This window comes from Syngnathus acus, chromosome 4 (genome assembly GCF_901709675.1).
Source record: "Syngnathus acus chromosome 4, fSynAcu1.2, whole genome shotgun sequence".
In the NCBI taxonomy this organism is placed as follows: domain Eukaryota; kingdom Metazoa; phylum Chordata; class Actinopteri; order Syngnathiformes; family Syngnathidae; genus Syngnathus; species Syngnathus acus.
Window position 1 is genome coordinate 2,077,674 of NC_051090.1, and position 27,994 is coordinate 2,105,667.

The 27,994-nt window shown below is 41.5% G+C and overlaps 6 protein-coding genes across 9 annotated transcripts; 4 read left to right on the forward strand and 2 right to left on the reverse strand.

The window, feature by feature from the left end:
• Nucleotides 1-1,593: 1,593 nt before the first annotated feature.
• ndufa7 (NADH:ubiquinone oxidoreductase subunit A7) lies at nucleotides 1,594-2,688 on the forward strand. The gene is made up of 4 exons (XM_037250349.1): nucleotides 1,594-1,706; nucleotides 1,915-1,964; nucleotides 2,241-2,378; nucleotides 2,511-2,688. The coding sequence occupies exons 1-4, from the start codon at nucleotides 1,656-1,658 to the stop codon at nucleotides 2,596-2,598; spliced, it is 327 nt and encodes a 108-aa protein (XP_037106244.1). The 5' UTR covers nucleotides 1,594-1,655; the 3' UTR covers nucleotides 2,599-2,688.
• Nucleotides 2,689-3,229: 541 nt separating this feature from the next.
• On the forward strand, nucleotides 3,230-10,875 carry LOC119121493 (low-density lipoprotein receptor-like). Of its 2 annotated transcripts, none has more exons than XM_037249080.1 (13): nucleotides 3,230-3,322; nucleotides 4,033-4,158; nucleotides 4,263-4,628; nucleotides 5,132-5,251; nucleotides 5,488-5,613; nucleotides 6,134-6,299; nucleotides 6,950-7,165; nucleotides 7,599-7,717; nucleotides 8,001-8,140; nucleotides 8,695-8,836; nucleotides 8,911-9,102; nucleotides 9,561-9,700; nucleotides 10,324-10,875. In XM_037249080.1, the coding sequence occupies exons 1-13, from the start codon at nucleotides 3,262-3,264 to the stop codon at nucleotides 10,354-10,356; spliced, it is 1,947 nt and encodes a 648-aa protein (XP_037104975.1). In that variant the 5' UTR covers nucleotides 3,230-3,261; the 3' UTR covers nucleotides 10,357-10,875. The 2 variants fall into 2 exon arrangements, with proteins under 2 accessions (XP_037104975.1, XP_037104976.1); XM_037249081.1 differs by having other exon boundaries at nucleotides 9,561-9,691.
• A 395-nt stretch (nucleotides 10,876-11,270) lies between these two features.
• Nucleotides 11,271-14,316, forward strand: LOC119121494 (potassium voltage-gated channel subfamily V member 2-like). Of its 2 annotated transcripts, XM_037249083.1 has the most exons (3): nucleotides 11,271-11,447; nucleotides 11,547-12,796; nucleotides 13,504-14,316. In XM_037249083.1, exons 2-3 carry the CDS (start codon nucleotides 11,552-11,554, stop codon nucleotides 13,783-13,785), a joined length of 1,527 nt encoding a protein of 508 aa, XP_037104978.1. In that variant the 5' UTR covers nucleotides 11,271-11,447; nucleotides 11,547-11,551; the 3' UTR covers nucleotides 13,786-14,316. The 2 variants fall into 2 exon arrangements, with proteins under 2 accessions (XP_037104978.1, XP_037104977.1); XM_037249082.1 differs by having other exon boundaries at nucleotides 11,271-12,796.
• A 199-nt stretch (nucleotides 14,317-14,515) lies between these two features.
• Nucleotides 14,516-19,768, forward strand: LOC119121496 (N-acetyllactosaminide beta-1,3-N-acetylglucosaminyltransferase 3-like). Of its 2 annotated transcripts, none has more exons than XM_037249084.1 (2): nucleotides 14,516-14,615; nucleotides 17,476-19,768. In XM_037249084.1, the coding sequence occupies exon 2, from the start codon at nucleotides 17,486-17,488 to the stop codon at nucleotides 18,626-18,628; it is 1,143 nt and encodes a 380-aa protein (XP_037104979.1). In that variant the 5' UTR covers nucleotides 14,516-14,615; nucleotides 17,476-17,485; the 3' UTR covers nucleotides 18,629-19,768. The 2 variants fall into 2 exon arrangements, with proteins under 2 accessions (XP_037104979.1, XP_037104980.1); XM_037249085.1 differs by having other exon boundaries at nucleotides 14,538-14,615; nucleotides 17,473-19,768.
• A 1,518-nt stretch (nucleotides 19,769-21,286) lies between these two features.
• On the reverse strand, nucleotides 21,287-22,849 carry LOC119122127 (zinc finger protein 2-like). The gene is made up of 2 exons (XM_037250333.1): nucleotides 22,546-22,849; nucleotides 21,287-22,065 (listed from the first exon to the last, which is right to left on the reverse strand). Exons 1-2 carry the CDS (start codon nucleotides 22,736-22,738, stop codon nucleotides 21,287-21,289), a joined length of 972 nt encoding a protein of 323 aa, XP_037106228.1. The 5' UTR covers nucleotides 22,739-22,849.
• Nucleotides 22,850-23,196: 347 nt separating this feature from the next.
• On the reverse strand, nucleotides 23,197-27,930 carry LOC119122128 (zinc finger protein 454-like). The gene is made up of 4 exons (XM_037250334.1): nucleotides 27,647-27,930; nucleotides 27,358-27,537; nucleotides 24,540-25,384; nucleotides 23,197-23,310 (listed from the first exon to the last, which is right to left on the reverse strand). The coding sequence occupies exons 1-4, from the start codon at nucleotides 27,825-27,827 to the stop codon at nucleotides 23,197-23,199; spliced, it is 1,320 nt and encodes a 439-aa protein (XP_037106229.1). The 5' UTR covers nucleotides 27,828-27,930.
• Nucleotides 27,931-27,994: the final 64 nt, after the last annotated feature.

The window sequence follows — 27,994 nt, forward strand, 5'->3', positions numbered from 1 at the left end:
CTGTCTCAAAATCCAGAACATGTGTCCTCACTGAAATACATAAAATCAATTTATAATGTCCAGTACTCAAAGCCATATTTTTTATTTTTATTTGATCATCTTGTGCATTTTGCAATCCGAAAAGATCAAGTTTGAATGTATCGTGTGTTGGACACAACTAACCTTCAACAGCCAAATTGAAGTCCATGTCTTCTTTGCAAACTGTCAGTCAGGAGGGGCTTTCACGTTCAGCAAATAATTCTAAAAATCTTTATTCACACAAACGTGTGAGCCACCTTAACCCGCTCGTACTTCATTAACAGTGTATTAAAGTTTACAACATGGGTTGGGGAGTGCAGACAATTTTGTACTTTGAGCAAAATGTGGGAAGGTAAATCGAAATCTGAAGCCACGGCTTGTTTAAAGGCATTTTTGTATTTGATGTATAAATGTTGAATATTTTCATACGGTTTTGAATATGTTAAGGACGTGAGATGCACAATGGTTGTAATTCAGTGCAGCGTTTCATGTACTGCTTTTAACATATTCCCTCGAATGAGCATCTTCAACACCAAAGCTGATGCACCAGCTTTAAGGAACTTTTTATTTTTATTTTTCAAATATCTACACTTTCTTTTCCCTGAACACAAATCTTGTGTGATTGATGGAATTGTTTACAACAAACCTGATATGTACTGTACTGCTCTTTACTCTGTGCTCCAAGATGAAACTACCCTTTGTCATACCTTAAATGAAAGTAATTTTGTTTTTGTAGTTGTAGTTTGATCATTCTTCTCAATTACAGGAAGCTAAATGACTCATGCTCTGTTTACAGGCGCATATAGAACAAGATCAATGTTTTTATAACGACAAATAGATTTCTGGACTGGAATTATTTTATGTTTTAAAGTTACAGTATGTGGTGGTAGAAAATCTTGACACATCTTTAATCATACCATGACCAAAGCTTCAGATAGAAAAGAAAGTGCACACTTAACCAACGTGATCAAAAATAACGATATAATTTGAAGACAAAACTAAAGGTAAGTTAGCTAGTTCAAAACAATTCCAAAGAAAACCACACTGCTCATGCTGGAACAGTTTTTACTATTGCAAGATGTTTTTAATATAAAAAAACAGTTCTGATTGATATTGAGTTTGTGGAAAACGAATTCAAATGACAAATCTACCTTATTTGCATCTCAGGTGTCTGCCAACAACAGTATGGCACCAATTACCCCAACCAAACCGTGATGTCATGGAAGCAGGAGGTTATGCTCGAGCACATGATCAATTTGGAAATCCAAAGTTGCACACTGTTGTAAATGTGCACGTTTTCTCCTGTGGACTCTTCTGTGCATTGCATGCTGCATGAAACAAGCACATATCCGTAATACTTGATTGCATGGTATATTGGCGGTGTCGCCCAGTACTGTGTATTGTGAAAAATAAAATTTGTATTTCTCTCGACAAATTCTTGTGTTTTAACCTTTTTTTTTTTTTTTTCTCAATATGAAAGCCTCATTAACTACATTATACAAAGCGTTAGGAAAAGGAGAAAAAAATCGCTCATGTAAAGCTGCAGTTTATCTTCCTGGCCGCATGGTGTCAGTAGTGTGCTGAGAAAGGCAGTTAATGAACACAGAAGAAGCCGCGTGTCCTTCATAACAGCAAACATGGCGTATGCCACTAAAATCATACAAAGGCTTCGAAATTTTCTTTCAGGGGTAAGTGATTGAAACGGGGTGTCGTGATGAATACAAGACAACATTGCCGAGGACAATAGAACTTTTAAAAGTACCCATTTACGTTGCTGGACAGTGTGCAAACGAAGGCGTCTGTGTCAACTCGCTTTTGAGCCAATTTGGGAAATGACAACAAAATTAAAATGCTCTTGCAACTGGTTTGATGTGGTGCTATTTTGCATTTTTACAGCATGACCTTCAGACTAAACTCCAACTGCGGTATGAAGAGGTAGCAAAAAGGTGCGTATATAAATCTGGTGAGATGACGAAAAAATGAAGGTTATACGCAGCAGACAAGTGACATCATTACAGTCTCCAAAACAACAACAAAGAGTTATTGTGTTATCCTGGAAGAGGAACGTCCCACCTTGCAAATAAAAGTCTTACTTTGTTAAACAATGTATCGCAATTGAATTACTGTAATAATGACATGTCAAGATTATGAATGGTGCACAATGAAATAGTCTGCACTGCTGTTTTTATAATATTCCTAAATTGACTGTCCCTCTTCTGTAGGACACAGCCACCACCTAACTTGGCCGCTGGGCCAAGCCACAAGTTTGCACACAACTATTATTTCACCAGAGATGGACGCAGAGAATCCATGCCCCCAACAGTTGTCATGTCCGCACAGAAGGCGCTCACTGCCGGCAGGTAAGTCTCACCTCCCAAGTTCTTTTTTTCCTCTATAGGAATCAATGAAATTTCAAATCATTACTCCTAGAGTCAACTCGTGCCATCATAAAACCTTTAAGACATTGTGTGTCTCCACTTGTTGTCTTCTAGCCAAGCTGTTGCGGTAACAAAGCCTCCAGTGACTCCCGGGGCGGTGTACAAGGAACCAGAACTCTCCACAGATCAGCCATACCTCTGAGCATTATCGACTTAGCCACCCCCAGAACTCCCCCTGCAGAAAGTACAAAAGACATGTTATAAATAAAACTGATGGTTATGAATTATTTCATTGCATTTGTACGTGTCCTTCACTCTTTCCACCGCATACCATACTGTGTGCACAGCACAAGATAGGTCATCACACATATAAATAATTTTCCAACTTTCCTGCAAATATGTTATCTATCACATATTTTGTTTTGTTGTGCATCTGGAAAAAAGACAAATCCAACCTGGTTCATGTTATTTCCTTATATACATAGATAAGAACCCAGATAGAAAATGAGCATCTGGATTTAAATTAGATTCTCTGATTCCATACTTTGAGGGTATATACTCGTGTGCTATCAGAACACTGAAGACAAATAATGAAAACTAAAAAATTGTCAATATAACCGGAAGGTACAGGTATATATAGAAATAGCTATTTTATCACAAAATTGGGGTGCAACTTCACATTTGCACGCTATCCAACCTGCATTCCTCCCTCTGCTATAAAAATCATATGTTTTGTAGTAAGTGTTTTGAATCAAATTTCAGGTCGCATGAATCTTCAGACGAACAACGGCCCCATAAAGAAGGCAGCAATGTGCCTCTGACGTCATATTTTCGCGACGGATGACAAGCCTAGGAGAGAACGAGCATGGGACACCTTGGATTTTTATTTATTTGGGTATTTTCCATCATCCAGCATCACATTTTAGGTAAAATCTTCTACCTATATAGGGAAATTGCGCTGTGCCTTGTTCATGCAATGTGTTTTTTCGGGTTTGTTAGCTTATGAAGGCTAAAGTTGGAACATGATCCCCTTCGTTTGAATGAATAACATTTATCTATCTGCTACAAATGTACTTCGGATGATATCATTTTCTCCGTTTTTGTTATCCATTCAGACATTCACACGCATTCGAGTTTATTTCGCTTTTGCGTAGAATGAGTCCACGTGCAAACTTGACATTAGCGTCAATAATCACGTCACGCGCGTCCAATTGGGCGTGAATTTGAACTTGACTTGCATATCCGTATATCTCTATAATATTGTGCTCATATGGTTAAAGATGTGTTACGAAAACGATCGGGCAATCAACACATTCATTTAGATTTTAAAATGTATCAAATGAAACTATAAGCCATTTCAGATTAGCACAATCATGAGACAAAATTGAGCAAAAACAACTTTAAACAGCTTACCATCGATTAAAAGATTTAAAGTGCTAGGGTAAGTCTCTATAGCTGGCCCAGATGTCTGACAATGTGACTGAAAATCTCATTTATAATTGAATTTTTGCTCCATCACTGTTGTCCTACCACAAACAGTATTCATTGTTTTGCTCCTACAGATAATAAAGTAGACAAACTACCTGAGGGGTTATCCAAACAGTAATAATAATAAAGTTTGTTTGGGGTTCTGCAGGTCACACGCTCCCTGCTTGCCACGAACAATTGGAGTTCAGGTGCAAAGATGGCTCATGCATCCCAAGCGAGAAGCTTTGTGATCAATACAGCGACTGTCACGACGGATCCGATGAACACCATTGTGGTGAGTCTGACTCTTGTCAGGTGACACCAGAAACAAACAAACTAATGTTTTGCCTTTTTTGTTTGATTGAAGAATTTCACAATATTGACCGAGATTTCCCACAGGTCAGCTCAAGTGTAAGAAGGGCGAGTTCACCTGTCTGAGCGGCGGACGATGCCTCCCCTCTCACCTGTCGTGTAACGGCGTGGACGACTGCGGCGACGGCAGCGATGAGGATTCCTGTCCGAGCTGCGCTGCCGGCCTCTTCTCCTGCGGGCCGTCCGACGGCTGCCTCCGCAAGCACCGGCTGTGTGACGGACGCGTGGACTGCAAAGACGGGCGAGATGAGATCCAGGAGTTATGCGCTCTGAGGCCGGCCAGCTCTTGCGAGGCATCCGAGTTTGATTGCGGTGACGGCCAATGCATCCTCCATACTTGGAGGTGTGACAACAAAGCAGACTGCTCGGATGCAAGAGACGAGGAGAACTGCGGTAAGAGAAAACCATCTACTCTTTATTTTTACGCATCTATCAATTGCATTGACACAATAAAAAAACATTCATATACTAGTCGACTCGACTCATGGTGGCGAATAAAACAAAACGCTTTTAATTCTTAAATAAACAAATGCTTATTTTATTTTCCCCAAGGCAACTGACAATGTAATTTCAATGATAGCCTGCAGAGGGCGCTGTAGTCACGCTGTGGTGCGCTTACTGATGCTCTTGAAAGGTTAAACAGGTGTCATAAAAACACTGTATAACTCATCCATTTATCGTCTGGAGCTAAGTTATCCTCATCACGGCTACGAATTTTACTGATGACCTTTTTATTCAATGTGTGCCAGTCAAATTTGACGAGATTTTATCACCGCAATAAAATGACACATCCTCCTTGTGCAATGAACAAAATGGTTTTCTTGTTTGGTTTTCCTTTCATTCTGTCAATACAGTTCTTCCCGTAAATGCTGATGATGTAACATTTGTCCTTGCAGAGCAGAACGAGTGTCTCGTTAATAATGGAGGCTGTTCTCACCATTGCGTGGATACACAGATGGGCTTCCACTGTGAATGTCCCGACCGTATGCGCCTTATTGGGAATACTCACTGTGAAGGTGAGGAAGTCTTCCCAAGCTGGAAATGAATACAATTGCCCACATCATTTAGAAATGAATGACTTCAAACTAAAGTCAGCCACATATCAGGGGTGTAAACTGTATTAATTATTACCGAAGTCAAATTCCTTGTTTGGCACGCTCAAACATGGCGAATAAAAACTCTTGAATCTTATTCCTTTTTGAGTCTAATTTTGTATTTGTATTTTGTAATTTGTTTTTTTTTGGTCACACAGAAGTGGACACGTGCCTGGAAAGTGACCATTGTGATCAACTGTGCGTTGACACAAACGGTAGCCTCTCCTGCGACTGCCTTGACGGATATCAGCTGACCCCTACGAGCAAAGACTGCAAGGCTAAAGGTGAGGCAGCCGTTAAATTTCCAAATTCAAATGGCGGCCTGGCCCTCTCTGTGTTTCTTTCATGTTTCAGAAACATATATGCTATGTTAGGCAATAGATATGCATTCCACTTCAAACTGAAATACAAGGTTCCCCATGTTTGAACAAGATTGGCAAGTCATTGGCAACATATTTGCACAGCACGTTTAGTCAGTCATTGACCGTAACAGGATTTGTTCAGGCACACTTAAATTGTGCAAAGAGTGGCTCCACCTTTCCACCGTTAAGTTGACTTATCTTTACAAATCCATTAAAAAAAAAAAAAAAACATTAACCTTTAGCTAAGACTTTCTCGTAAAAAGCAAGAGTTGGTTAACACTTTCGGTGATGCTTCCATCCGTTTTGTTTGTCCTCGTTACGTGGGGTACCAACATTAACGCTCACGTTTACACCTCGGTCCAATTTTAGACCCTTCACGAACCTAACATGCATATTTTTGGAATGGAGAACAGATGAAGTGATATGTTTTATGTCCCTCCAGGGGTTGATGCCAAGGTGATGGTGTCCACATTTGAAGGACTTATTGAGATGGGCTCTGGTGGTGCAACTTCCAGGACGTTAGCAGTCCATGGACCGGGTCCTGTGGCAGTCTTGGCCTCTAAAAATATACTGTACCTGGCCCAGCAAGGACAGGGCTCCATTTACAGGTAAGTGAGGAGATCTAAACATTATATACCAGTGTGTGTGTGTGTTGATAGTTCAAGCAAAGTCTCCCCTGCCAAGGACATCAAGTTAGATCCAATTGTAAACACACTGCGAGTTGTCTTAATCCGTACATCCTGTAGTGGCCAAAGTGCAAAGCTATTATATAGGCAAGCGTTTTTTTACTTTATGTAAGGTGGATGTTGTCATTAAAACTGACAGAGGAGATATTGCATGAATTGTAGAACAAGCTGTGCATGCTGTAAACTGGAATATTTTTTATATATATATACAAAAAAAATCGTATATATATATGTATTTTTTAGTTCATTTAATTTAACATATAATTCTACCACTTCTCCATATTTAATTAATTTAATTTAATATATAATTCTACCACTTCTCAGCAAATTTGTTTGTCATATATTGTTTATTATTAAGTTTTGCTTCATATGATTAAAACATCCAGTATGCCCGCATGAGAACAAGTAAGAAATGTTTTACAGAAAAAAAAACATTTAGATTTAATGATCAAATTTCCCTTTAGCCTCTATTGAAATGAATCAACAGTTTTTGGTTTAATGTTTTGGCTGGCCCATAACTTGACACCTTTCAGAACTGTACTCCTTAGATTTATTTCTTATATTCATTTCAGGGTCAACCTAAATTTCCAAGCCCAGGATGCCACGTTGGTGCTGAAGTTTCTCAGTCCTGTCTCTGGCCTGACTCTGGATTGGATACATCATCTTCTCTTCTGGAGCTCTTTGGAGAGCGGTTCCATTCATGTCAGCTTGCTTGATGGCTCTCAGCAGCGCCAAGTCATCACAGGACTGGACAAGCCTTGTGCAATCACGGTGGACCCTCTGAATGGGTAGGAAGTCATTTGAGGATTACTTTTATGTGGCTGTTAATACTATGTGCCGTCAAGAGAAAACATCTGAAAAGATGAGAAGAAAACGTTTTGGGAACATTGAAGGAGCCACAGTGGTTTTCGGCATGTCCTGGCACTTTTCATGTCCCAGACACACAATCTCTTATCTTAATCACGTCGGAAGCCTTATCTTGCAAAGAAAAGAAAAACACACTTTTGGAAACCTTTGAAACACGTCGGGGGGGGAAAAGTGTGTTACTTTTGGCCTTGTCGTTCCACAAATGTGAATTTTGCTCCTCATCTTGCTCTAAATTCAGATGTAAAGCTTACAGTGCAATTTAACTCCATCCTGAAATTTCACACAAACGCAACTTTTTGTAAATAGCAGCCATCATAATTATTGGAAATGATTTTTATTTATTATTATTTCCAGACTGCTCTTCTGGGCCCAGTGTGGCAGCCCAGCAAAAATTGTGAGGGCGACCTTTGATGGCCAGGAGATGAGGAATGTGGTGACTTCTCTACTACACAACCCGGTTGCTCTTACTCTGGGTAAGTAGGGGGAAATTATATGGAATGGCAATTTTGCAATGTAATATTTTGTACCTCATGAACAATCTCACATCTGACTGGAGTGCCTTTAAAGTTGTTTTGAAACCTTTTGAATTTGTCTACACTGTTTTTGCCATTATTCACATGTCCTGAGTGTTGTTAGTCACCTATATGTTGAACAGAGGGTGTGTTTTACCGAAGTCAAATTCCTTGTTTGGCACGCTCAAACATGGCGAATAAATACTCTTGAATCTTGAATCTTGAATTTGATCTTCCTCCCTAGATACGCCTCGCCAGTTGCTGTACTGGCTTGATAGCGGCATGAGAAGCATCTCCAGAGCCAACCTTGATGGGCGTCACCGTAAAACTGTGCTGGAGTCAAACGGTTATCTGGATCAGCCATTTGGGCTGGCGGTATTTGAGGTAAACAGATAACATGCCAGTGTTGCATCGAAAAGTGGAAGAAAAAAATAAAGGCAAATGAGGATTCATCCTTTTGCAACAAATTAAATAATAATATAAATAAAATGATGCTGTCTTTTTTTTTTTTCCCCTGTAATTTTTAATAGAGTACTTTTTAAATTGGGAAAATAATTTAATAATAAAATATTTATGTTTATCTGGCATAAGTACCGTAATTTTCGGACTATAAGTCGCGTTTTTTTTTCATAGTTTGGGTGGGGGGGCGACTTATACTCAGGAGCGATTTATATACATATATATGGTTTTTTTTCACTTTTTTGGGCATTTTATGGCTGGTGCGACTTATACTCCGGTGCGACTTATAGTCCGAAAATTACGGTAGTCTCAATTATTTTTTTCTTAAAATTGCATGAAATTAATTGTAATTTTCTATCCTTCTAATTTTGACTTTCTGATCGCACAACAGTGTCGTGAGTACCGATACAATGAAATAAAACTGATACTTGTATTTATCCCTCGTAAAAACTTTTTTACCCGTATGTTTTCTACTTTAGGGTTTTGTATACTGGACTGACCAAGACACACACTCCATCTGCAGAGCCAACAAGCACAACGGGAACGACTTTCAACGACTTCTGACAAACGTCACCTCACCGGGCGGCCTTGCCATCATTCAGCCTGCCCTTCAACCCAAATGTCGGAGCAAATAATCAAATTTGTCGTGATGCAAAACTAGTTTGAAACTAACAGCGCGGTCCACTCATCTCCAGACAACGGCGTATGCGGCCGTCCCGGAATGTGGTGCACGCAGACGTGCGTTGTCGATCTCCTTTCGCCGACCATCAGCTTCCACTGCGCCGGATCGCGGCGCAATCCATCGCAAGGCGTCCCTGCTATTTCCCGCACCGTTCCTGCGTTCGGTTTATCCGATCCCGGATTGGCGGGAATCCTTTCGCTAACCGGTAAGCATGGTTAGCTTCGATTTTCTTCGAATAAATTACAAGCTGGTGTTTTATTTTGAAATCATTGGTGAGCTAATTAAGGCAAACATTTTTAACATATCAGGACCCCAAGGTCCCTCAATAGTGTCTGATTTAAAGCCGCTGCTGTTTCTGTTGGATTGATCTGTTCAGGGAACGGCGCTTTGATAAGACTGTTGCCGTGGTAACCGAGCTGAGTCATAAACCTTCCCCACACGGCCGGCTAATGTAACGGCGCCTTTGCAGCTGTCTTGCGCCCGATTACACACAACACTAGAAGCTAAATATAGGAATGGAAACAAGAAGCCGCCTTCTCGTTTCTGCCTCTGCACCGCTTTTGATACCCTCTACTCTCAGTGGAGAGCTTTTTACTCTTTATTTTTCCCCTTATTGCAATTATGAGCAGTGTAACAGTCGTCATGTCTGTTTGTTTCTACCAGTGTTCCTCAGTGTGCTCCTGGTGGGAACGCTTCTGTGGTGGTGGAGAGAAGAGTTCCGGCCCGCCAGGAATCTCGTAGTGCAAAGCTTCCCCCTCAACGAATCTCAGGACCCGCTCATCCAAGGTCCACGTGTAAGCAAGGCAAGACAACACTCACGCATTATGGGAAGAATATCATTTCACAGAAGCTCGCTAGATATTTGAAACGGTGTCACTGAAGTGATGATTGACACAGCGTGTGAGGATCAAATTTAAAAGGAAATATTGTATTTTAATTCAAAATCCAACCATTATATGAACACTATTTAACACCACGGACCCCATTTTCCTCTATAAAATCCACACAATCATATCTTCTTTTGTTAGCGCAGCCATTGTTTGCTCCAGCACCTTCCAGATGTTTCCTGGAAGTTTTTTTTTTTTTTTTTTTTCTCCCCCCCACCCCGCCATCTGTGGGCTGGCAGTGAAGTGTTAAAGACTATGAAGTAATACCTTGGAGGGAGGACAAAATTAAACACGGGTAAATGTGAAATCATCAGTCTAGGTTTGGGCTGAACAGAAAAATCTTTCAGAGCTTTAAATTCTGGCTATTTAAACATGACTGAATTTTAAGTTTGGTGGGGAAATGCAAACAAATGTGATGTCAACAACCATCCCAAGTGAATTTAAAGAAATAAAATGTCCCCTTAATGCGTCTTGAGAGAAGCCGTAAAGACTTAATGTGGTTCACTGTGTCAACTAAGCCATGGCCTCTCCTCCGCCAGGAAACTCTTAAGCTGGACTTGGACTGTGAATGAAGACGCCTTCGCCCGACATTGTCACAATCCTCGGTGAGCTGAGCTGCTGTGCTCATCGTTACTCATGGCGGCGTCCAAAAACAAACTGACTTTAGTTCTTTTGATTACTTGCACCTCTTGTGATTCTTTCACATGTTGAGCTTGGTCACTCCAAAAAGCGCTATGCACTTAAAGTAGTTGTAGAAATTAATTTAAGACCTACTTGTTTGTTGATTGTAAAGCTTGTTGGTCAAAAGCAGTGTTTTAGGTGCAGCTCGGATATGCAGGCAAGGAAATCAGCCTGTATTGGTTTGATACTTGAAGGTGTTGACTTCTGACACCAGGAATAAAGGTTCTCACTTGGGAGGTTTGAATTTATTTTTTTTACCCCACAAGTATCAACAGAAGTACGGTACAAACTGCTGTTTTGTTATTTATTTTGAAAAATAGAGGAGTTTATTTACATATGCGCCGTTGCACTTTTGTATCTGCAACTGGAGCAAAACTGACTGTAAAAAAAATAAATAGTTTTTCTTCTTATATGTTTCTTTCTTTTTATTTCCTTGTATACAAATACTTTGTAATGGAAAAAAACTTGCTCTTCTGTTTCTAATCTCTGTTCTTCAATTCAAACGCATCCGAGAAGTGTCCTAGATTATGGTTTGACATTTTGTATTTTAAAATGTCTCTCTCTCAGCCCTATTCAAAATCTAGATTTTTTTTTTTTTAATTTGTATCAAGATCAACTGAAAAGCAGAGGTGGCATTTTATATCTTCACCAAACGGAAATGTCTGATTTACAGCGGAACAAGTAAACGCGCTGGCTTCAACTGCCTGTTCGTCTTATCTCTTGAAAATCCTTAAATCAACTTTATCCGCTAATCTCTCCCGCCTCCACTAAATGTACAACTTGTTAAGGAAACTTGGAGACTCACCAATTAGATTAAGGGGCTCAAACGTTTACTCCCTGGTGACTGTTCTACTAACACATCAAACGCTTTTTGTGTCCTGCCCGAGCGAGGTGACCTGGCATAAGTAAACAGGAAAGACTCCCTTTTACTGGAATATCAGCGCAAGCGGGAGCACATGGATTTTTTTTGACGACTCAGCAGGTTAGCATGTGTCAGGGCACACACATTTTCCTGTCTGGTTTCCTGTTGTGCTTTTCTCCTTTTCTTCGTCAACGCTGACTTCCTGCTTTTTAACCACAGGTGCAATGAACGCAGACGTGGCTCAGCTTCAGAAACGTTTGCAAAATCGCCGCAGCACAATCAACTGCCTGGCAAAAGGTGAAAAAGACAAAAAGACTTTTCCCTTTTCTCAGCAGAGTGCTGTGAAAGCCTGGAGCTCTCTGGAGAACTTGGACTCTCCAGATTGCCCGGGGGTTGACGAAAAAGCCAAACAGCAACATCATATGAAGCTTAATGTCGGTGGGAAGGTTTTCCACATCCCTAAAAAATGTGCCATGAAATATCCTCACACTCGTATCGGCTCCCTGGCGGCCAACACAGCCCGGCTCGCCACCCTCTGCGATGACTACTCGGTTAAAAACAATGAATTCTTCTTTGACCATGATCCTGCTTTTTTCCACCACATCTGCCATTTTTATGCCAGCGGAGAACTGTGGATCATCAGAGAAATGTGCCCAATCAACTTTGAGGAGGAAATTGCATACTGGGGCTTGAGTCTAACGGACACCACCCGTTGTTGCTGTATGGTGTTTGAGGAGAAGGTGGATGAACTGAAGGACAACTTGAAGGTGGAGCAAGAACTACTGGGTGAGATCGAGGTCAAGTATGACGACGAGTTATTCGAAGGCATGCTGTTTGGTAAGATTCGGAAAAGTTTTTGGAACCTGGTGGAGGATCCTTACTCTTCGACTCAGGCCAAAGCGTTCAGTGTGATCTCCAACCTCTTTGTCCTTATTTCTATTGTGGCAATGTCTCTCAACACTGTGGAGGAGCTTCAAATCTATCAAATTGGGGGGAAAACTCACATGGAGTGGGTGGAGGTCATCACCATTGTGTTCTTTGCTTTGGAGTATTTAACACGACTTGCCACCACGCCAGACGTCCAAATGTTTTTGAAGAGTGGGCTCAACTTTGTAGACATGGTGGCGGTCATGCCTTATTTCGCCCAGATCATCTTGGAAGCCATTCCTGGCTCGGGTGACGGGAACACACGAGAAGACCTTAGGACCTTGGCGAGCGTCAGCAAGTTAAGTCATGTCCTGAAAGTGGTCAAACTTCTGCGGATCTTTCGTATTTTAAAACTGGCCCGCCACTCGACCGGCATGAGAGCTTTTGGCTTTACGCTCCGTCAATGTTACCAGCAGGCCTCGTGCATATTGCTCTTCATCGCCATGGGGATCTTTACGTTCTCTGCTCTCCTGCATTCGGCCGAGAGGGAAACGGAGGGTTCTCCCATCAGTAGTATTCCATACGCCTGGTGGTGGGCTGCAGTAAGTATAGACACCCACCGATAATGAATTCTGCCTTTTGTGATGTCATCAGAGGAAGTGTTTATCTGATACATCTGCCTAGAAAATGCCAAGTACTTGGTCGAAGGAATGTTTTGCGTATATTTGACGGGTTAACTGAACTGTATAATAGTGGCCAGCTGTTTTCAACTCTGTCGCCACCGCCACTCAGGAAGAAGAGTACAGACTGTTCCATGACGTAGATGGAATTTACTATCGTTGATTTTCCACTGAGTGGCACGATTTACTTTTGGGCTGTAGCGCACTTATTTGGTTTGGTTTTCTAATGATAGTGGGTAGCGCTGTGAAATGGCTGCCACCATAGCGTCTTTCAATCGTGTTTCCGTCACATTCGGTTGGGGTTAAAACGAAACTTTTGTACAGCTACCACTTCCTCATTCACAAAGTTAATCCACAACTAATCTTTTATGACTCAAGTCCCATGAGTGTAGATGACTGGAAATGAGAAAGTTGGTGAACAAACACATTTTGAAAGGTTACCTAAGATCAACTTATAAGGCTTGAACTAGACTTTAGAAGAACAGCTTTGAAACGAACGCAAAATGTATTCAAAATCACAAAGTTAGCTTCATCGCAGACCATCCTGTAATTGTGAGTAGTTATCTGTCAATGGACTGTATTTGGCTGGCGACCAGTCCCCTTTTTTTTTTTTTTCTCTTCGATCTTAGGTCAGCATCTCCACTGTTGGATACGGCGATGTGGTCCCTGTGACCATCCTGGGTCGAATGGTGGCCTTTGTCTGCATTTCCTTTGGAATCATCCTGAACGGAATGCCCATCTCCTTCCTCTTTAACAAATTCTCAGATTACTATGCCAAACTAAAAGCCCAAGAATACAAGACAATCTCGGTCCGGCGTCGCTTGCAGCTTCGGAAGCGTCTCCGACACAGGATGGATATGTGTTTTCATCCCACGGAAGGAGAGCCGAAACTAATAATACATCAATTGTAATGAGAACTTGTAGGAAGCATTGTAAAAGTGACTTCACAGGAAAGCCTAACTGTTGATACTAAGAATTAAAATAATACAGGATGAAGGTATCATTTTACACAAAATAGAGAAAAAATTGATACGGGACAAGTCAACACATGCCTTAACAGCTCAACTATATCAATATTGTAGCCTAGGAAGTTGCCAGATGGATTGAGCAATGGTGTCATCATGTGCTGTACGTTCTTGTTGCGGCATTTTTCAGTTTCTGTTTTACCCACAATGACTCATGTTTTCCCCAAGGTCCTCTCAACTCAAATATGTTCACTCACTGCAGCTTATTCATGTGGCGTGTGAACGTCATTTGCAGGTTTAGGTTTCTTTTTCACTTGACTTGACTTTTTCAACCCAAATTTAAGTTGTCCAACTTTTGTGTTTTTGAGTTGTGTTGAATATATGGATGTGCCTTTTCCTCTTCTGGCTCAATTTATTAGTTGTAGGTGTTAATCTTAATCTTCTGTGAGCAAAATGATAAATCAGTTTACCCATACAAATAAAGTAATAATGTGAAATGTCCTGACCCATCCTGTTCCCCTTTTTTTTTTTAACCAAGAAAACATCACTGTATTATATCATAATGACATTAATCCCAAAATATATATTTTATGCAGAGTAATTACATTTACACTGTAAATGTGGAGAGTGTATCTGCCAAATAAAAGTGGACTGCGGTGGCCCCGCCCGTTCGGGAGCTGACAGCCGCGACCATCCAAGCGCGCGCGCGCACGCATGCACACAGGCGCGCGCACCAACACAAGAGTGAGTACACGCTGAGGAAGCTCGCTCATAAAGTAAGTACACGCATCCATTTCTCTTTTTAATGTCGATTTATTATACAGCCCCGCTATTCTAGCGAGGAAAAGTTGGTTCGATGTTTGTTGTGTTTTAGGGACCATCTGCAAATTACATGGGATATATGTAAGACAATCATAAATTAAATATGTTTTTTTTTTTTTTTTATCTGAATGCCCTACTACGCAGTTGTAGCTGGAAGTAGTCGAGTGCTACTTACCAAAGCTGAAAATGTGACGATAGCTCTCATTATGGAGAAATTAGAGGTATTTAAGTCGTAATAGGAAGCATAAATTGAAAATAATATTCACCAAAACCTTCTGTCGTTCTAATTGCGGTAGCATATGAAACTGTGAAAAACATCTTTTTTTTGTGTTGTGTTAAAGTTCAAGCAAAAAAAAAAAAAAGGATATTTCAGTTACTATAATGAGAAGTAGAAATCTGCTAGTGGTGATAGCTCATGCTGTTTTCACTAACTAGCAGATGAAGGGGAACAGGTGGATTTAGGTGTCAAATTCATATCACACAAACAAAATATTCATCAAAATATCATATTTAAACCAGTGGTGCCACATTGAGCCTATTATTGTAAAGAAAATATGTGACTTGTATGTATGTGGCCTTGTGGACACACCTGCCATCTTTTTCTTGGAAGCCGATCATTAACAATGTTCCGTAATCAAGACTAAAATCTCAACGAGCCATATAAATGGTTGATATTTAATCACGCCTTCCCACAAGAATTGTTTTAATTAATAATTAAAATATTTGTTGACACCCCTTTCAATGTCTGTTTTTTAGAAGACAAGTTCATTATAATTTTGCCAAATATACATTGATAGTGACTTCAATATCCACATTTTAATCCAGATTATTACAAAATTGTTCACATTTGGTCCTTCCTTGACCATTTCGTCACACCTCTACATATGATTATGGAAATCGTAGTATTTTTCCCATGGGTGCTGTTTTACTGTGTCAAAAGAACTGCTTTGGCCGAGCTATTAAAACTACAAGCTAGCTAGCTAAGTTTTCCAACTTTTGCACTGTACTGTTATTCATTACAGTGTTGCAATTTTCGTCTTTTAAATGTGGCCTCGAATATAAAAAGCATGATAAAAGGTTTTCTTCCATGCCAAGCACTATACACATCTTAAATTAACACACACACACACACACACACATTACTTTTTTGACCAAAGCATTACTTCCATGTGCTGTTGTGTGTTCAACTATGCCTTGTGTTTTATTGTGATGTCATTATATAAGAATCAAAGTCAAAGTCTGCTTCATTGTCAATTTCTTCACGTCAAGAGACACAAAGAGATCGAAATTACGTTTCCCACAATCCCACGGTGACAAGACATAGTACACACTATACATACAAGTAAACAACACAAAAAGTAAAAACAAGAAGGCACAAACAATGAATAAATAAGAGTGATGAATAATAAATAAATAAGAGGAGCAAAAACGGAGCAAGTGTGCATACAGCAGATATAGCGCAAAAGTACAGGACGTTACGTAGGAGGGGGGAGAGAGTTCAGGATCCGAACAGCCTGGAGTATGAAGCTGTTGGTGAGTCTGGTGGTGCGGGAGCGCAGGCTCCTGTACCTCTTCCCAGAGGGCAGAAGATCAAACAAAGAGTGAGCGGGGTGACTCACATCACACACAATCGTGGTCGCCTTGCGGGTGAGATGGGAGGTGTAAATGTCCTTCAGGGAGGGGAGTGAAGCACCAATCATCTTACCAGCCGTGTTCACTATGCGCTGCAGGGCCTTCATGTTGTATTCAGTGCAGCCATCCAACTGGAGAAGGACGCTCTCAATGGTGCCACGGTAGAATGTAGTCATGACGGCCGGAGGAGCACTTGCCCGCCTGAGTTTCCGCAGGAAGTACAGGCGGCGCTGAGCTTTCTTCGCCAGTCATGCGGTGTTGGTGGTCCAGGAGAGGTCCTCACTGATGTGCACCCCCAGGAATCTGGTGTTGCTCACTCTCTCCACCACAGCGCCGTCGATGGTCAGCGGCAGGTGTTGGGTGTGACCCTTCCGGAGGTCAACAATAATCTCCTTGGTCTTGGTGACGTTCAGCAGGAGGTTGTTGTCCCTGCATATTTGCTCATTTGTGTGTGGTTTGTATTGGCTGTTAGCAGGAGAGTGGGATTTTATCGTGTTGGAAAACAGGGTGAGGTCAGTATAATGCCAAGGCGTGATGTTTTCCGGTCGTTTCACAAGCCTCGGTCTTGTGGGATGTGGACTGAAAACCCAAGCTGGACTTCATCGTTCAGATGGAAAATGATTTTTCAAAACTTTGTACTGTAGCCTACTGTATTCTGCTTTTATTGTTTTACACAACTTCTTTGGAATTGGTATTTGTGAGTTTATTCTAATGATGACTAGATACATTTCCTTATTTATTTAATAAACAATTGGGCTCAAAATGGTGTGTGCAAATAATACGGAAGAGGATTAGGGCCAGTGAAGAAAAAAAACGAGGGGTGACAGGATTCTGACTTTTTTCTCAGAATTCTGACTTTATTCTCAGAATTCTCAGAAAGTGGGGATTCTGACTTTAAAGTCACAATTCTGAGAATAAAGTCAGAATTCTGACTTTAAAGTCAGAATTCTGAGAATAAAGTCAGAATTCTGACTTTAAAATCAGAATCCTTTCACCCCTCGTTTTTTTTTTCTTCACTGGCCCTAATCCTCTTCCGTAAAATAAAGAGAGTAAAAAAATGCAAATTTTTTAAAATAAAAAATAATTAAGTAATAAAAAAAAAACGTAATAAAATATAAGGTAAATAATAAAATAAAGGGTAACATGTATGTGTCTCATGCTTTTTTTTTTTTGTCTCAGCAGAGTTCTGACGATGATTCAGTTGAGAACCCGGACATGTTTGTTGCTTGGAAGTCTGAGTGTGTTGGTCATCCACTTCCTTTTGGATCTTATAGACCAAAAGAACATTGGCCTCCAATTAGGCGTGAAAGAGGGTCACAATGGCATTCAGGAGACCACCAACCAAACCAAAACCTTCTGGGAAAATCAAGTTTGTCATCAAAACACATCGGTAGCCAACATGACAGGCTTCGCCGCTCTTCCTGTTAATATTCGAGACTTTCTGTACTATCGCCACTGTCGCCATTTTCCTATGCTACTGGACGTTCCTGATAAATGTGGCGGAGTTGAGCAATCAGGAGATGTTTTCCTCCTATTGGCCATTAAAAGCTCTCCTGGAAACTACGAGCGGCGAGAGGTGTTGCGCAAGACCTGGGCCAAGGAGAGACTACACAACGGGGTTTGGATCAGAAGGATCTTCCTCTCGGGTACCACCAATCGAGGCTTTGAGAAGATGAGACTGAACAAGCTCCTCCAAGCAGAGCAACGCGAGTACAAAGACATCATCCAGTGGGATTTTGCTGACTCCTTTTACAACCTCACCTTGAAGCAAATGCTTTTCCTGGAATGGATGGAAGGAAACTGTCCAAACGCTCGCTTTATGTTAAACGGTGACGACGACGTTTTTGCCAACACGGACAACATGGTGGAGTTCCTCCAGAGTCTTAAAGACAACGATGGACGTAAACATCTCTTCACCGGTCACCTGATCTACAACGTCGGACCCATTCGGTCGCCCGGGAGCAAATATTACATCCCGGTTCAGGTGCAGGAGTCGGACTCGTATCCCCCCTATTGCGGAGGCGGGGGATTCTTGCTGTCAGGCTACACAGCTTCCATCATCCTCAAGATGTCCCATTCCATCACTATCCTTCCCATCGATGACGTTTACATGGGGATGTGTCTGAAGAAAGCGGGACTTGCACCGAGCTCGCACATGGGGGTGAAGACAGCAGGACTGTACATCCCCGCCAAAAATGTAGACACGTACGATCCTTGCTATTATAAAGATATGCTGCTGGTCCATCGATTCCTCCCGGCTCAGATGTACCTCATGTGGCATCGAATACACGACCGTACGCTTAAATGTACTTCGGCAGATGTGACTGTCAGGTGAAAGCAGAGATTGTAACGTTTGTTGCTTGGATTCGAGCGGAGTTTAATAGCGGCATGGTCCGCATGCGGCCAGGCGGTCGGACACACACACACAACGCGGGACGTCGTGTGGATGATCAGCCGGGGTCACCAGAAGGAATCAGTTCAACCTCTTTTCATGAGAAATAATTGTTCAATTGCCTTTTATGTCCAACAACATGAATCCTTGCTTGATTACAATCCCAAGGTTAAAAAGAAAATGTCAAAAAGGTCAAACTTGAAGACCTTTTTTTTTTTATGATACTGATATTTTGTATTTATGAAAATGAACATTTTAATGGATTGAAAAAATGATCCTCAACGAATTACAGTTGAAAAACATGGTCAAAATAATTCAAATCATATCACAAGACTCTTGAGGATGTAAATGATCGGAGGGGCAGCTTAAAGAATAGCAATGACGTCAAAGTGTGTGCAGGAGTAAACAAACTATTTCCTTGTTCCACGTTTTTAACGGTACCAAAAGCTGCCTAAAATTGCAGGGGGGGAAATTCTTTGTAATATTCTGACTTATCTTTAACACAGGAAATGTAAAACTAGGGTTAATGTTACACTTGGGTGCAGTCCAAAAATCAGAAGCTGTAGGAATGTATTTACAGCAGAGGATTGCAGTTAATTTTTTTTTTTTGCTGACAATACTGTGTGTGAAGTATTTTTTTCCTCTAGTGTCAAAACTAAATGCCAATGTGCTGGAACGTATATCATAAAATCTTGGATTGCTTTGCTATTTAAACACATGCAAGGGAGTTTCTGTGTATATTTAATTAATGTATGCACTGGTACTGATCTATTTTATTTACTTAAGGTAATGTAGGACTTTGTGAAATGTCAGTTTTAATATTGACTCAGGGTTTATATGATATTATACTGTGGTTCACATATGTTATATGTGATTCGCAATGTTCACTGTGATTCGCAAAGGAAAACCGAGGGCTCTGTACACAGTACTTGGGTGAAATTAGTGTACATTTTTCGAGTTTCTTTTATTTGGACCTCACAAGAAGAGGTCATGGTTGCAGTTCATCTGCCATTGTTGTTGCTCCACATGTAAATTTGTATGTAAATATTTAGGTCATTAATAAATGGAAATATTTACATACCATGTACTGCGTATTTTATACTTGTAATTTTTACAATTTAGAGTCGTTTAAAACATATCAGCCAATCCCGTAATTTTTACAATTTAGAGTCGTTTAAAACATATCAGCCAATCCCAGCTGCCCTTCGGTGTAGAGAAGGGTGACGCCAGGTCGGACAAAATAAAGCGCGATTTTAATTGGACAATACGGTGCCTACGGGGTCGTGAGAGGTCAAATTCCATCCGCTTTATTTAAAATTTCGGCTAGCTAGCTGGTGTGTGCGAGGCAAGCAAGAAAGATGGCGAAGAAAATTAAAAATGACAATTACCGAACATTTCAGAGTGAGTGAACCGAAGAAATTGCATTTGTAGGTCCAAGCTAGTCAACAGCAACTCCGTATATGGACATTAATTCAGCTAGTTTTGCCGGCGCTTTAGTAATTGTGAGGAACGGAAAGCCATTCACTGATGGCGAGTATTTCAATATTTATGCTTGATGTGGCTAATGAACTTTTTGACGACTACACGGATAAAGAAAAGATACTCAAACGGATAAAAGACATGCCATCACCCGGACTACAAAGCCACCAGCAAAACAATGCAGCCCCAGAAGTCTCATTAATGGTGAGTTTTTTTCTTCTTGGCTTCAATATAAAAACGTTATTAGAAAGAATACATTAGTACCCTCAAAAAATAGTTGGTCTTTATTAAAATACATGTATTTCATTGTATTTAGCCCTTTTTTCTTTTTTTAAATGGTACGGCTTTCACGGGAAATTATTTTTAAAAAATGGCCATTTATTGCTCTGTCCGCCAAAAAGGTTCCCGACCCCTGCCCCTAGCCCTAATTGGAAACTTTTTTTCCAGGTTTTATTTTTTCAAGTACGAGTATTGGTTTTTCATGTACAATAATTTTGACCCCAGTTAGTCATTTTTACTCATTAGAAATACACAATTGCAGCGTAGAAAAATGATGGTGGCAATCAAGATCAGCTCAGTGGCCTAGTGGTAGAGTGTCCGCCCTGAGACTGGAAGGTTGTGGGTTCAAACCCCGGCCGGGTCATACCAAAGACTATAAAAATGGGACCCATTGCCTCCCTGCTTGGCACTCAGCATTAAGGGTTGGAATTGGGGGGTTAGATCACCAACTGATTCCCGAGCGCGGCACCGCTGCTGCTCACTGCTCCCCTCTCCCCCAGGGGATGGATTAAAATCACACGGGGATGGGTTAAATGCAGAGGACAAATTTCACCACACCCAGGTGTGTGTGTGACGATCATTGGGACTTTAATCTTTAATCTTAAAATGCACGACCGTGGTTTGCTGCCACCTTCTGGATTGACTTGAATACTACAAATAATTTTCTTCATGCTGTTCATTCTTTACTGTTTAATTATTATGATTTAATCGATGTATTCCAATTTGAACTGTTTTGGAAAGAAAAAAATAATGAGGCAACATTAGATTTTTTTAAATGGATGGACATCATTGCAAAATGTTACAATACATACAATAGTTCCTTTTAATAATAAAATGCAACTTTCAAGGGCTGCACTGATGTTTGTCCAGCTGATATTTATAAGTGAAACTCTGAGCGCACATGTCACAAGCAAACACCTTCTCGCCCGTGTGCGACCGCATGTGGATCCTCACGTACTTCTTGTTGGTGAATCTTTTATCGCACAAGCGGCAGCCGAACAGCTTCTCGGCCAAATTTTTCCGGCAGCCGTTTTTGCTCATGTGAGCTTCCATGTCATACCTATCTCGGAATCCTTTCCCGCAAACTGAGCAGAAATGGGCATGCTTGCCCGTGTGTATATTCATGTGTCTGAGCATGCGATGCTTAAAGGCGAATCTTTTATTGCACAATGAGCACGCAAACGCTTTCTCACCCGTGTGCGTGACCATGTGTTTTTTTAAATCGCTTGTACTGAGAAACGTTTTACCGCATTCGGAGCATTTGCGGTTTTTGTCACTTTTGGCGTCCGAAATTTCTTTAGTGTTGTCGGTGTCCGAGGAGCGGGACATCATATCTTCCGTATCAGATAGCGGCGCCAAGTAGTTTGCTCGCGAGTGGAGATCTTCGGCTTCTGCTGACAAGCATTGTCCCGACCTGCCGCCTCGTTTGTCCTCATTTTGACGTGGCAAAGGCTGACCGTCGTTGTTGTCTTCGGTCTTTACATGGACACCAGATAGTGTGAGCATGGTGATGCCAGCCTCCTGGCAGGCTTGACTATTCCACACCTCTTCCTCTTTAATGTGGGGGGGCTCCGCAGGCTCATCCCCCATTTCTTGACTCTCCACCAACACCTGCTGCACATCTGCAACACGTAAAAAAACCACAACTTGTGTTTTAGGACTGATACTTGTTTTACTGGGTATACCATACAAATTTAATAAAACCCAATATTCTTGACTTTTCCTACATAATACTGCAAGTGATGAAAATACGGAAGAGGATTAGGGCTAGTGAAGAAGAAAAAAATGAGGGGTGACAGGATTCTGACTTTTTTTCTCAGAATTCTGACTTTATTCTCAGAATTCTGACTTTAAAGTCAGGCGAACTTCACAGTCAATTACAACCAAGGCAACACACTCTGATTCTGTGATTTTTGTAAACAAACCTGCTGCGAGCAGTCCAGCATGATGGTTGTAAACATTGTCGAGAAGTTTGTCAATTTGTGAAGACAATCAATGAAAAAATGAAGCACTAACAGCAAATGTTAACTCGTTTTATTTGTGTGCGAGAAATGTGCCCAATAACCTGAGTCATGTTAACAGCGTTGAAGAAAACGCCAAACCTGCTCTGTCCAGTCGAACTTGAGGGTTGAGAATAGCGTCCAGTAGGTCGCGTTGTCGCTCGTTCTCCTTTTTGGTTCGACAAAGTTCCTCCTCGTACTCCGCGATGGTTCTTTCGAAAAGTCCGAAAATCTCTTCGACGGCCACGTTAAGTCGCTGCTTCACCAACGTTCTCAAAATTTTCACTTTACACATTTTGACACACTCACGATGGATCTCTGCTTAGCGACAAGGTGCGAAATGTGGTGTTTTTCTTTCCTTCTTAAGGGAGAAATGTGCTATTGTGTGGAACTGTGATGACCCAAAACGCCCGAGTAAACATTTCCGCCCAAAAAGCCATATCGCGCATGCGCATACTGAGCCGCCATCTTTGGCATGTTTACGGTACGCCATTAGGGATAAAATAGATTACACTATTACGTTTGCAATTAAACAACCATAGTTGGTTTAATCATTAAACCAAACAATTTTAAACCAAAACTCGACATGTATTTTAACTATCCACCAACCATGTAATTAGAAACATTACCAGAATAAAACCAAGAATGAATTATTATTCGATTCATTTTTTTTATTTCTTCAAATATGATCTTTAACCATATTTTACATGTACATTAACAATTGTACCTGTGTCTTTTCGAACAATCTTCAATTTATGACAAACAAAGAGAGCAAATGAAGAGCTTGCCGTCCGTGTGCTTGATGGCCGACTTGCGGGTGAATCTTTGAGGGCAAACGGAGCAGGCGAACGGTTTCTCGCCTGTGTGCCAGTCTTATCCATTTTCCTCTGACGTCACTCACTTGGGGGAATGGTTCGAAATAAATGAAAAAAGGTGACTTAAACGCCAAACCTGCTCTGTGCAGTCGAACTTGAGGCTTGAGAATAGCCTCCAAGAGTCGTCGTTGTTGCTCTTTCTCCTCTTTGGTTCGACAAAGTTCCTCCGCGTCCTGCGCTCTCGTCCTCTCAAACAATTCAAATATTTCTTCGACAGCCACGTTCAGTCGCTGCTTCACCAGCGTTCTCACGATTCGGACTTTACACATTTTCGTACACGATCATAGATCCGAGTTGTTTGTTGGTGTGTTGCTAGCTAACAATGCTCCCATAGGTAGGAAACCGAGAAGTTGACCTATGACGTCATTTATAAGGGACACGCAGGAAAATGACATTACTTGTGGCAAGCCTCTTCCAATATTTGTAGTTATTGGTGGAATGTAGTCATTAATCTAAACAGAAAATGAGGAAAAGAAATCATACCAGTATTTTTATTACATCAACAAAGGATACAGTTTTGGTTGTAATTGTATTTTATAAAATTAGTTTCTATTAGTTCTATTAAGTATTTCTTAACAATTGTGTAGATTTGGGATTATTTTGTGATTAAAAACAACTAAGCAATATCCCACAAGGATTGATGATCATTGTTTTCCAAAGTAAATGCAGATGTTTGCAAATGTTTTATTTTGATTAAACACAAACAATAAATCAGTCTGCTTCAGTGAAAGTCTAGAGAAATCAGAGAATTATTACTTTTGACAATCTTTAGTTAAAAAATGGTTCTACGGTGATTCGATTTGATCAGATTTGTTGTTGATTAATCTGTTTGTGGCATTTTGTTATAATTTTGACTATAGGCAATCAGCAACAGCATTGTTAAAGTTAAAGTCCCAATGATTGTCACACACACATCTGGGTGTGGTGAAATTTGTCCTCTGCATTTGACCCATCCCCATGTGATTTTGATCCATCCCCTGGGGGAGAGGGGAGCAGTGAGCAGCAGCGAGCAGCAGCGGCGCCGCGCTCAGGAATCATTTGGTGATCTAACCCCCCAATTCCAACCCTTAATGCTGAGTGCCAAGCAGGGAGGCAATGGGTCCCATTTTTATAGTCTTTGGTATGACCCGGCCGGGGTTTGAACCCACAACCTTCCAGTGGACACTCTACCACTAGGCCACTGAGCTGACTGTGCCACTGTTATTGCTGACTGTCAGTGCGACGCTTATTGTGACGCTTAATGTGTAAAGCGAGTGTGTCCTTACGGGAGAAACATTTGTTACAGACGGGGCAGACAAAAGGTTTCTCCCCCGTGTGTTTTCTCACGTGTGCGCCAAACGACGAGCCCCCGGACAAACCTTTCCCGCAAACGGGGCAGGTATGGAGTTTCTTCCCGGTGTGTAATTTCATGTGATTCCGAAGCGACGCTCTACAAGACAAACTTTTAGCGCAAATCGAACACGAGTACAGTTTCTGGCCGGTGTGTTTGCTCATGTGACCTTCCATGTCGTACCTATCTCGGAATCCTTTCCCGCAAACTGAGCAGGAATGGGCATGCTCGCCCGTGTGTATACTCATGTGTCTGAGCATGCGATGCTTAAAGGGGAATCTTTTATTGCACACTGAGCACGCAAACGCTTTCTCACCCGTGTGCGTGACCATGTGTTTTTTTAAATCGCTTTTACAGACAAACGTTTTACCGCATTCGGAGCATTTGCGTTTTTTGGCTTTTTTGGCGTACGAAACTTTAGTGTTGACGGTGTCCGAGGAGCGGGACGTCATGTCTTCCGGATCAGATAGCGGCGCCAAGTAGTTTGCTCGCGAGTGGAGATCTTCGGCTTCTGCTGACAAGCATTGTCCCGACCTGCCGCCTTGGTTGTCCTCACTTTGACGTGGCTGACCGTCGTTGTTGTCTTCGGTCTTTACATGGACACCAGATAGTGTGAGCATGGTGATGCCAGCCTCCTGGCAGGCTTGACTATTCCACACCTCTTCCTCTTTAATGTGGGGGGGCTCCGCAGGCTCGTCCCCCATTTCTTGACTCTCCACCAACACCAGCTGCACATCTGCAACACACACAAAAAACACAACTTGTGTATTAGGACTGATACTTGTTTTACTGGGTATACTATACAAATTTAATGAAACCCAATATTCTTGACTTTTCCTACATAATACTGCAAGTGATGAAAATGAATCGTTGCATTTTTTTGTTTTTGTATCTATTTTGTCGTAGTGCTTAGAATAAACGGGCAAGACAAAAATGGTGGTTTCCTTGACTGCGATGGCGGACTGGCGAACTTCACAGTCAATTACAACCAAGGCAACACACTCTGATTCTGTGATTTTTGTAAACAAACCTGCTGCCAGCAGTCCAGCATGATGGTTGTAAACATTGTCGCGAAGTTTGTCAATTTGTGAAGACAATCAATGAAAAAATGAACTAACAGCTAATGCTAACTCGTGGCTCTCGGATGGGGTCTCGGCCATTTTATTTGTGTGCCCAACAACCTGAGTCATGTTAACAGCGTTGACAAAAGGTGAAGAAAACGCCAAACCTGCTCTGTCCAGTCGAACTTGAGGGTTGAGAACAGCGTCCAGTAGGTCGCGTTGTCGCTCGTTTTCCTTTTTGGTTCGACAAAGTTCCTCCTCGTACTCCGCGATGGTTCTTTCGAACAGTCCGAAAATCTCTTCGACGGCCACGTTAAGTCGCTGCTTCACCAACGATCTCAAAATTTTCACTTTACACATTTTGACACACTCACGATGGATCGCTGCTTAGCGACAAGGTGCGAAATGTGGTGTTTTTCTTTCCTTCTTAAAGGAGAAATGTGCTCTTGTGTGGATTGTGATGACCCAAAACGCCCGAGTAAACATTTCCGCCCAAAAAGCCATATCGCGCAAGCGCATACTGAGCCGCCATCTTTGGTATGTTTACGGTACGCCATTAGGGATAAAATAGATTACACTATTACGATTGCAATTAAACAACCATAGTTGGTTTAATGCAACCAAAACTCGACATGTATTTTAACTTTACACCAACCATGTAATTAGAAACATTACCAGAATAAAACCAAGAATGAATTATTATTCGATTCATTTTTTATTTCTTCAAATATGATCTTTAACCATATTTTACATGTACATTAACAATTGTACCTGTGTCTTTTCGGACAATTTTCTTCAATCTATGACAAACACAATGAAGAAATGACCACAATGAAGAAAAATTTGAGATATATATCCTCGAAAAAAATCTTTACAAATATTGGATGTATGTATGGAGGGATTCATGCGTTTGTATGTAAGGACAAGGTGTCCGCTTCCACGACGGCGCACCGGTGCTTTTCCAGCTGATACTTGTACAAGAAACCCTGCGTGCACACGTTGCATCTGAAGGCTTTCTCGCCAGTGTGTGTCCTCGTGTATTATCACGTTCTTTTTCCAGCAAAACGTTTTGGGACAAAGAGAGCAAATGAAGAGCTTGCCGGGTGCTTGACCTGCACGTGGTGCTTGATGGCCGACTTGCGGATGAATCTCTGAGGGCAAATGGAGCAGGCGAACGGTTTCTCGCCTGTGTGCTTGCCGCGGACGTGTATGTCCCTGTTCGACTTGACGGGGAATCTTCGAGGGCAAAACGGACACGCAAACGGTTTCTCCCCCGTGTGCGTTCGCATGTGTATCTTCAAATCGGAGTTTGTGGAGAATCTTTTAACACAACGGTCGCAACTGAAAGGCTTCTCTCCAGTGTGCGTCCTTGTGTGTCTGTTGAAAGTTCCCCTGTGGACGAAAACCTTCCCACATTCAGGGCAGATGAACTCTTTATTTCGAGCGTGATGCGCCAAATCACCTTTGGGTATTTTACGAGTCTTCTGAGCTTCTTTTGGGTGGTTGCTGTGATCAGATTTTGAAGAGTGTGGCATCATGTTAACCGATTCAAAGCTGCCTGATTGCGAGTGTTGTCCTTTGCATTTTCTTGGCATTCTGCCGCCCCTGTTTATCTGTCCTTGACTGTGGCAAGGCTGCGAGGGCTGACCTTTGTCTTCTTCACTCTTCAGTTGGACATCAGGGGGTGCCAACATGTTTACATGAGGTTCCTCCTTCAGCGCTGGAAGCTGCTCCACATTTTGACTGCTCCATATGTTTTGTTCTTCTACTTTAATGCATGAGGAATTTGCTGGCTCCTCTTCTTGATTGGCCACCAACTGCTGCACGTCTGCAACACACAACAAAACAGATGAATTAAGGTACTATTAAATATTCCTTTGTATATTATCCAGCCGGTGGGGTTGAATTTCATATTGTGTAAAATGAAGAGAACATACCGAAGCTGGCTGCCACTTCAGAGTGGGCCAATTGTTCGCCCTGTAGTCGCACGTTGTTCTCTTTGGCTCGGCAAATTTCCTCATACTCCGCTATGGTTTTTTCAAAAAGTTGGAAAATCTCTTCGACGGCCACGTTTAGACGCTGCATTACCAACGTTCTCAGCACTTGAGTTTTGCTCATTTTAAAAAGAGATTACGAACTATCTGCTGTTATTAATGAAAGTGTTTTTTTGCCTTCTGGATCGTTGCAACCCCATAAAAATACGAATCCGCCAACAAGCCACGCTGCGCATGCGCACACTTTGGGAAGGCTACGGCATGCCCTGTGAGACAAAAGGGTTGTGTTTT